This window comes from Pyrus communis, chromosome 1, assembly GCF_963583255.1.
Source record: "Pyrus communis chromosome 1, drPyrComm1.1, whole genome shotgun sequence".
NCBI lineage: Eukaryota > Viridiplantae > Streptophyta > Magnoliopsida > Rosales > Rosaceae > Pyrus > Pyrus communis.
In genome coordinates, this window is record NC_084803.1 from 35,066,011 (window position 1) to 35,075,831 (window position 9,821).

The 9,821-nt window shown below is 35.9% G+C and overlaps 1 protein-coding gene across 2 annotated transcripts; it reads left to right on the forward strand.

The window, feature by feature from the left end:
* Window positions 1-1,624: 1,624 nt before the first annotated feature.
* LOC137738708 (uncharacterized) lies at window positions 1,625-7,716 on the forward strand. 2 transcript variants are annotated; one of them, XM_068478190.1, is made up of 7 exons: window positions 1,625-1,863; window positions 2,742-4,064; window positions 4,367-4,422; window positions 4,810-5,040; window positions 5,166-5,457; window positions 6,925-7,121; window positions 7,317-7,716. In XM_068478190.1, the coding sequence occupies exons 2-7, from the start codon at window positions 2,835-2,837 to the stop codon at window positions 7,468-7,470; spliced, it is 2,160 nt and encodes a 719-aa protein (XP_068334291.1). In that variant the 5' UTR covers window positions 1,625-1,863; window positions 2,742-2,834; the 3' UTR covers window positions 7,471-7,716. The 2 variants fall into 2 exon arrangements, with proteins under 2 accessions (XP_068334291.1, XP_068334285.1); XM_068478184.1 differs by having other exon boundaries at window positions 1,626-1,863; window positions 2,831-4,064.
* The last annotated feature ends 2,105 nt before the right edge of the window (window positions 7,717-9,821 follow it).

A 9,821-nucleotide genomic window follows, 5' to 3' on the forward strand; every position in this document is an offset into this window, starting at 1 on the left:
ATATGCTTCTAATTTATTTATATGCTTTGACTCACAATTCCACATAGCAATTTAATTACGTAATGCATGAAACATATATATATATATATATATATATGTATGTATGTATGTATGTATTGACAAATATATGAAACATGCATAATATATGTATCGTAAGGAAAATATAAACATAGAGGGGTTCATGCATCATGGGGAATATTTTTATGCTTCATGGACATTTTAAATATCTTCCTTTATTTTAAACATACCTAATTAGCAGAAAACAAATAAGAGCCTTTGAATTTTGTGGAAGATAGTCTCCTCTTACAATCTTTTAGTTCCTCAGCTTCTGGCAAGAACGTGCTGATAACGTGTTGTAGGCCTATTTGATTGAACTAATCTAAGGAATTAGAGAGAGAGGGGTCCGACGGTATTAGGAGAGAAGAGAGAGTGCTTTAATTGTGAGGTGTGTGTTGTATCACCCCAATTGTGCCTTTATTTATAGTAGTAGGATAGACAAAAACCTTATCCTTTTAGGATTACAGCTCTTAATAGGTAATCAACTCCTAATAGGAATATAAGGGATATTCCTAGATTTACTAGGATTTACACAATCACATTCCTATTCTAAATATGACTGCAACATTGTCAAATATTTTAAATCTTTGGATCTAATCTATTATAATTATATGGCTAATATGCCTTTGGTCCTCACAGGTCCTCAAAATAAGGACCTTAGGACAACAAGATTGCGTCAGCACATACTTCCCCCCTCCCTCAATTTTTTTAGTATATCGATATTTTTACACTAAGGGGAGGGAGAGTTCGGTAAAGCCACACAATGGAAAATTCGCCATCCACGAGATTCAAACTAAGACCTCTTACCCACCCACTAAACCGTCCAAGTCCCCATTTTATTTCTTTACAAAGACCTTTCCTCGTGGTTCTTCAATTTTAAAATTACCATTTAATTCCTTTGTGTGTCTTTATATAAATGGTTTTGTTATGTGCATGGAAATAGACCGAGAAAAAAAAAGAAAAAAAAATTAATTTACCCAATGGGTAACTTAATTTGGTATGTGATAACTTTTTATTTTTTATTTTTTGAACAAACGATATTATTGATAGGGGGAGGGGGTAGGCTACACTTCACAATGGGCTCATAATAATGTAATAAGTAGCGATATGTGATCACACTAGACGGTAGTACGAAGTAGCAATATGTGATAACATTGATATATCTACTTTTTTTTTTCTCATGATCAGGTATGAAAATAAAAATTTTAAAGACTTGAATAGAAATAGACCGAGAAAGAAAGAAAAACAAAATAATTTAGCCAACAAATTAAGAAAATAGATTATTTCGATGAAAAAATGAAACTTTAACGAAAAATTTCCAGTACTGTTTTCTTTAATGAAAAACCATATTTTTACACTAAAAGGGCAATCATAATTCTTTATTTTATCTTTATTGTTAAACCTCAAAATTTTTAAACATTTTTCATTAGTTTTTCATGAAAAGAAAGAGAGAGGAAGTAATGAATTTTGCATATGTGGTATGAATTTAATTTGGAATTAAGAATTTCATTACCCAAATGAGTCCACGAGAATATTCAAAGTCCAAAACCCGGACCGTCAAAAATTCATGTTTTCAGCCCACGGACTTCCCGCTCCCTCCTCCGCTCCTTTCTAACCGCGGTTTCATTTCATTCTGCTTCTCCCCCTAAACCCCCAAATCAAGACTGTAGCTTCCCCCAACATTTATTACCCATCTCTCTAACTCCTTTGAGATCTCTCTCCATCTCTCTCCTCTCTCTCTCGGAGTGGTTCGTCTCCAACCCAACGAATCCAACCAATCGGGCTCTCTCAGTCCCTTTCAGATCTGTGAGATTTCTCTCTCATTTTTTACACTAATTTTGAGTTGATTTCTGTAATTTTTTTTGTTAATTGTTGATTTGGCTGCTGATTATATCCTTTTTCCTGTATTTTTTTTTATTACCGAGAAATTGATAAAATTAGGATGAAAATTTATTTATTTGGTCGAGATAGTTGACAATTCACATTTGCTTAGTGCTATTTTATTGGTGAACGTTGATTGAATTTGATACTTTATCCTGGGGCTGCAAATTTTGTATTATTTCAACTGAATATACTCATACTTTGATTCTACCTGTTTGTTGGGTAATAATCTTCTCCTAAACTAACCAGCTGACTATCTGCTGAGCCTGTAAGTTGTAATTAGTCAAATGGGTTCTTGCTTTTGGACTTTTTTTCTCAATCTCGGATTCTTGTTTACGCTGTTGAATTTAGTTGTGGTAAAAGTAGGTCAAATAATGTGTATCTCTTTGTTTGTTTAGGTTTGCATATTAACACGGTAGTTTTGTTTTATTATCATGGTGGATTAGGATTGATGTTTCAGTGTGTGTCTCTGTTAGCAACAGAAAGCAGTAATTCTTTAATGTACAAAGAAATATTTACCAATATGATCAGCATAGATAACGATTTTCACTTCTGATTTGTACGTTACGTAGAAAAGGAACATTTAACCTGAATGCTTATTCTCTTACTTATTGAGCCAAATAGTTCCTTTTGTCGTTTAATAAGCAACTACGTTCACCAGTTTGCTATTAATGAAGGTCAAGGGTTAAACTAGTTGTTTGCAAATATATTCTCTTTGACGATGACTTATTATTAGTTTATTATTATCAATCAACATTCAACATCTTTGCATAGGGATTAAGTTTTGTCTAAAACTATTGCAGGATCCTGCTTAAATTCATTGAATGTTTAAAGTTTAAAATTTTAAGGGCTGTGTTGTAATGAGTTAGTGCTTGAACTTCATTCTTCCCAGCCTCATGGAGAAGGAGGCTTCAGCTAAGGAAGATATCACAAGTTCTGGAAATTCTCAAGATTTGGACAAAGATACACTTGCTCTTTGTAAAGATCTGGGTGAACCATCAAAGGAGACGACAACTCTGAGCATCAGCACTGGTGGTCCCAAGTTAGACGAGGATGGTGGAGAAGATGTACTAGTTGATAAGATGGCCAGGAGTGGGGATGTGAAGTCTAAAGATGGGGGAAAAAAATTAGACAATAATCCAAGTCACAGGGACATAGGTGAGAAGATCGATGAGAGTAGGGATTTGGAATCAAAAATTCAAGAAAAAGAATTAGACTCTGATCATAAGGTGGAGTCCGAAAAACAAGAAGCAAAAACGCACAATGATGGTTTACAGAATAACTTGGGTAGGAAGGCGGATGAAAGTAAGGGTTTGGAGTCCAAAACTCAGGAGGAGACAAATCAAACCACAGATGAAATTCTTGGTGAGGAGGAAGAGCAAGAGCCGGTGTTTGATGGAACAGAGATTCCTGGGATGGCAGCTAACAGAAGTATGTCCACTCGTTCTTTAGATCTTGATTCAGAGAACCAGGGGGTAGTTGAAAAGGCAGTGGCGCTTAAAAACCTTGTTAAGGTTAAAGGTGTAGTTGCAGTCTCCACATTTCTGCGTCGCCTTTCTGGCAAAAGAGATGAAGATGGTGATGCAGAAAACAAAGCTGCACAGAGGGAGGAAGTCACTGAAGGACCAGCACAAGCTATAGCCATAAAAGGAAGAATTATTCTGTTCACAAGATTAGGATGCCAGGACTGCAAAGAGGCTAGGTTATTTTTGTATAGGAAGAAGCTCAGATATGTAGAGATCAATATTGATGTATATCCCAGCAGAAAGCTTGAGTTAGAGAAATTTGCTGGGTCTTCTGCTGTTCCAAAGGTTTTCTTCAATGAAATCCTTATTGGAGGCTTGAGTGAGCTAAAGGGCTTGGATGAGTCTGGAAAGCTTGATGAGAAGATTGAATATCTGATTAGTGAAGCACCGTCATGTGAAGCTCCTTTGCCGCCACTTTCGGGTGAAGACGATCTGTCCAGTAGTGGAGCTATTGATGAACTAGCTTTAATTGCCCAGAAAATGAAAGAATTTGTTGACGTGAAGGATCGTTTTCATAAAATGCGCAGGTTCACAAACTGTTTTTCAGGTTCAGAAGCAGTGGATTTCTTATCAGAGGATCAGTATCTGGAAAGGGAAGAGGTTTGCTATTTTCATTTTCTTTTCTTTTTTAAAATTTTGGAAAGCAAGTTGAACTTTTTGAGTGGTCATAGGAATTCCACCTTTTAGTGGGCTAGATCACTTTACATTGTCCTAAGGGGTTACAGGGCATCCTTTTCTAAAATTTGTTGGTCTTGATTCATGAATCTACATTTGGATTATCTCATATGGACGAAATTGTTTCATCAAGTGTGCTGTATTTACTACGTATGCAAAATCGATTTCTAGTTAAGGTTATCGTTGTTAACTCTTCTCTTTTCCTTTTGGTTTGTGTTATGATGCAGGCTATTGAATTTGGGAGAAAGCTTGCAAGCAAACTTTTTATTCAGAATGTTCTTGAGTGAGTCGCTTGAAGTTTTCCTTGAAGTGTCTTTATATTCTCTTTCACTTGGTTTTATTGCTAGGAAACTCTGAGTGGAAAGTAGTTCAAAAGAAAGTACTCAAGCAAAATTACATTTGATATACAAGAGGAGATTTTAGAAAAATGAGATCTGAGCTGTCCATGATTCATTGTCCTGTTAAAGGCTACAGTTAGTGGTTGGATGACATATTTTATTTTTTTTCCATAGTCGGATGACTTATTTATTAAACAATTAAACGAGTGAAGTATTAGTGGACAATTTCAATTTTTGATTTTCATGTCAGACCAACTTGTTTCACATATATTATTCCATTGTTGACATATTTTCTTCTGTTTGTTCTCAACAATGCTTTTATGTTGCTCTAGGGAAAATCTATTTGAGGATGGGAACCACCTATATCGGTTCTTGGATGATGATCCAATTGTTTCTCAATGTCAGAACATTCCGAGGGGTATAATTGATGTAAAGCCAAAACCCATCCTAGAAATTGCATCAAGGTTGAGGTTTTTATCTTTTGCAATTCTTGAGGCCTATGTGTCAGAGGATGGAAAACATGTTGATTACAGAAGTATCCATGGAAGTGAGGAATTTGCAAGGTTTCACTTTTCTTTTCTCTTTTGTTTTTGTCAAATAATTTTTAGCTGGAAAAAGTATTTTGGTATCTCAATAAACTGTTTTTGATTTTATATCCAACACATTGTTAACGGTAATATCTTTGTAGATATCTGAGAATAGTAGAAGAGCTTCAAAGAGTGGAAGTGAAGGATATGAAGAGGGAGGAGAGACTTGCTTTCTTTATAAATCTCTACAATATGATGGCCATCCATGCAATATTGGTATGGGGTCATCCAACTGGAGCAGTAGAACGAAAGAGGTTGTTTGGAGACTTCAAATATGTTGTTGGTGGGTCCACATACTCACTTTCAGCTATTCAAAATGGCATTTTACGGGGAAACCAGCGACCACCATACAACCTCATGAAGCCATTTGGTGCAAAAGATAAGCGTTCATTGGTAAGATGATAATAATATTCTTCAGTATTTACATGGCATAAACTTTTACTTGGCCACAGCAGTCATGTATGTGTTCATCAGTGTATTAAAAGCGTGAGGTGTGGGCGAGGCGTCCGAGGGATAGCCTGGCCTAGGAGTGAGGCAAAGCCTTACGGGACCTAAATTTTTTAATATATACACTGAGTGTACACATTATATTAAAAAAAAGAAGATTATTTATCAATAATCACCCTGAGCACACACATATATTATAAATATATATACACCAGTGTATTAAAAGCGTGAGGCGTGGGCAAGGCGTCTGAGGGAAAGCCTGGCCTAGGCCGCCTCACGAACCTAAATTTTTTAATATAGCGTACACATATATTATATTAAAGAAAAAAGATTATTAACCAATAATTACTCTGAGCACACACATATATTATAAATACACACACACACACATATATAGACATATATATATATATATATATATATATATATATATATATATATAATAGAGGATGAAAAGCACAATGAGCACACATATAACAATGCACGCATACAGCACACACATCCATTATATAAAAAATAAAAATAAGAAAAAAAGGCAAAGAGACGATAGTGCAAGGAAGAGGTATGAGGCAATTAAAACCCTACCCAAAATTTGGGTTTGGGAGTTTAAAAAAAACAAAGAAAGCCCTGAAGCGCGCCTTACGCTCACTCCCTCAAAACAGAGGCGGCAACCCTCAAGCCCAGCCTCAGAGGGCGCCTAGGCACGCCTTAAGGCGAGCCTTTTAAAACATTGATATACACACATATATATACATATATTTTATTTTATATATATATATATATATATATATATATATATATATATATATATATATATATTGAATAGAGGATGAAAAGCACAGTGAGCATTGAGCACACATATAACAATGCACGTAGATAGCACACACCCATTATATAAAAAGATAAAAAGACAGAGAGGCGATAGTGCAAGGAAGAGGTATGAGGCATCTAAAACCCTTCCCAAAATTTGGGTTTGGGAGTACAAAAAAAAAGAAAAATAAAGCCAAACAGAGTCGCCTGGACGCCCTGAGGCGCGTCTCCATCACCTAGGCGGCTCCGGTGACGCCTTCCGCCTACTCCCTCAAAACAGAGGCGGCAACCCTCACGCCCAACCTCAGAGGACGCCTAGGCGCACCCTGAGGCGAGGCTTTTAAGACATTGGTATTCATGTAGTTTACATGATCAAAGAAATTTGGCATTCCCGTGTGTAGCATTTCAAATTTCTTTTGGCCATAACATTATAAAACTTGCCTGTCTGGTTTTCTAGTTTGAGAATAGGAGGATGATACACATTCTTTTCAAGTCATTAAAATCCAGAATTGCAATCTGCTACTAGGCAACTCTTATCTCTTAAGAGTTGAGTCTCTCTGTCATCAATTTATGCTACCTCATTTTTGTACCTTTCCGTATCAGGTGGCTCTTCCTTACCCAGAGCCTCTTATTCATTTTGCACTGGTTTGCGGTACTCGATCTGGCCCTGCTCTTCGATGTTATTCTCCTAGTGACATTGATAAAGAGTTGATGGAAGCAGCCCGTGATTTCTTAAGAAATGGAGGTCTTTTTATAAATTTTGATTCGAAGGTTGCTTCAGCTAGTAAGATTCTTAAATGGTAAGCTGTTCTAAGCAAGTGTTCTAATTTTTTATTTCTTCATTTAGGGGTGGGGTTTTTCTGAGCACATTCTGTGGTTTTCTTATTTATCTTATATATAACAAATATAGGAACACGCACACTGTCTTTAATTTGGGGTTCTGAAACTTTCGAATAATTAACCTCTCTCGTCTAATAATACTCGTTAACGGTCAGGTTTAGCATAGATTTTGGCAAGAATGAGGTAGAGGTACTGAAGCACTCATCAAACTACCTTGATCCAGCTGTCTCGGAAGCTTTACTGGAGTTTCTTGCCGACTCTCAGTTGAAGGTGACGTACCAGCCTTATGACTGGGGTTTGAACTGCTAACGACGTTAGTATACCTTTCTCCCATACCATATACAACTTTAAATAGCTTCCTCTGTTTTCCAAAATATAGCATGAGAGAAGTGATGGATATGTACTTTCATTATTTCCATTTGTAGTTTGATAGACACACCAGATGCATTTTCCGATAAATAGTTTGGCGAGACGCATTGAAAATGTTCTTTTCTCATATACATGAAACATGATGGTTTGGCTTAAAATTACAACGATGTAGTCTTATGTCTTTTACCTTTTTACAATGTAATTTGTTTCTTTGGTCTTCTAATCATCAAATACATGACTATTGACTGTCTAATTGTACATTTGTGAGTCCTGAATATCGGTGTAGAATTCTAGTTCCAACATGTTCTTTACAATGGTTTCTTGGGAAATCTTGCATTCCTTGATTTTGGAAAAATATTGGGCTTCATGTGGAGTTGTAAGATTTCAAATTTAGGGAGTTTACTTGATGACTGTTTGATAATCATTTCGTTTTTAGGTTTTATTTATTTTTTTTAAAGAGGAAAACTTGTTTGGTAATTGTACGGTTTATGAAAAGTGAATTATTTTTTTGAGTTTTTAAAATTTGGCTTCGTTTTGGTTTTCAATTTTTTTATTTTTTATTTTTGAAAATGAAAATTAAAATGATTACTAGCATAAACTTGTCAATATCAAAGTCCTAGTATGTGGCCTTTTATTAGTGGGGTAATATTAGTGTTCTAAAAATCGGCCTAGGCGGCGCGTATACATTGGGCAGAGATCAACCGCCTCGATTAACTCGTAATCAGTTGCAAAATCGGAGAAGGTATTAGACGGACGTTGGGTGGGATTAGGAGGGATTAGGCAGGTCTAGGCGGAGCTATGCAGGTTTGTGTGGGGCTGGACGGGGCTGGGCGGAGTCTAGTTGGTCGTATTTGAAGACGTCGAAATCAGGAAAAATTTTGAATTTGGAAAAGTCAAGTTGCAGTCGAGAGGAAGAAGATGACTGGTGGGGTCCATCTTTTTTTTTTTTTCAATTTAAATGGACAAATGTGGTCTTTATGGTCCTACCACACTGTTTGGTTCCGTGTTTCACTATTTTATGTTCTTTTATTTCTGTTTATTTTTTTGGGTCAATATTCTTTTGTTTATTTTCCCACCCAAATCAATCATCATTTTTAACTTTTTAAATATTTTTGAATTGTTTTATTATTCCTTTTCCTTTTAAGACCATTTATATTAAAAACCCTAACATTACATATATATTGTTTAAAAAAAAACATATTATTTATATAATAAATTTAAATTATATATTAAATTAACTTAAATCCGCCTAGGCCACCTTCTAGCCGCCTAGGCGCTAGGCCCCTTCTCGTCGCCCGACTAGTGTCTAACGTCTTTTAGAACCTTGGATAATATTACAGAGATCAAATTTGCAAACCAAATGATGTGATTGTAAATGGTTAGATTATTAACAGTATCGATTAACGGGTTTATTTTTTTATTGGTGATACATCATTTGGTTTAAAAATTTGGTCTCTCTAGTGTTACTCTTAGCAATGTGTGCAGTTGCTAAATTTGGCATTTCTACCACCTGGGCTTGGTTAAGTTTTGTTCTTTTTCCAATCTTTTCTTAATTCAGAGGGGAGATTTAAACTCAAGAGTCTCTTGTAACACTGCAAAGTTAAGTACCATGAGATGAAAAAAACCAATCTGCGATTCCAGTCTTATCTTTTTAAGAGAAGATCCTAATAGGAAAGAAAATAATTATTGAAGTGATTATTATTTTTTTGAACAAATGATATTATTTATACCAAGGAGGAGAGGGCCAGCTTAGCCTCATAATGGGCTAGCAATAATGTGGTTCAAATTCGTCTCTGACGAGAATTGAACCTATGATCTCTCACTTACAAATGAAGAGGAATACCTTTAAACTGTAGTAAGTGATCATAGTTATTAATAAATAACTAAATTGAAGTAGATGAATCATCTTTATTACTACACACGTAAGGTATGGGGGAAGGAATGTTTTATTTCTCTCCTCCGTGAGAGCCCTCTGTCGTGAGCGTCTTTCTTTCCCCTATGAGAGAAATGAGTGAGTCCCTCAACCGTATTGATACCTTCTCAGCTATCCCCCAACCATCTGGGTTCAATCAAGCGATTCGCAATAAACCTCAAATCTTAAATCCCAATTTGTTGAAACCCACCACAAATCCTTATTCTCTGTTTTGTGCCATAAATTCCCTTAGCTAATCCTAACTGACAAGGATGGTGGGATTAGGCAGTCGGGGGTTTGGGGAATTTACTCCATCACCTAACATTGGCATCGGGATGATGGCACTTAAGATATCCAGAAGATCTAGTAGCTTCAGAAA

Excerpts from the sequence above, each read along its gene's own strand:
- LOC137738708 (XM_068478190.1), top strand. The coding sequence starts at position 2,835 with ATGGAGAAGGAGGCTTCAGCTAAGGAAGATATCACAAGTTCTGGAAAT. Across the intron at positions 4,065-4,366 it reads AGTATCTGGAAAGGGAAGAG|GCTATTGAATTTGGGAGAAA; the intron begins GTTTGCTATTTT and ends GTTATGATGCAG. Across the intron at positions 4,423-4,809 it reads TTTATTCAGAATGTTCTTGA|GGAAAATCTATTTGAGGATG; the intron begins GTGAGTCGCTTG and ends ATGTTGCTCTAG.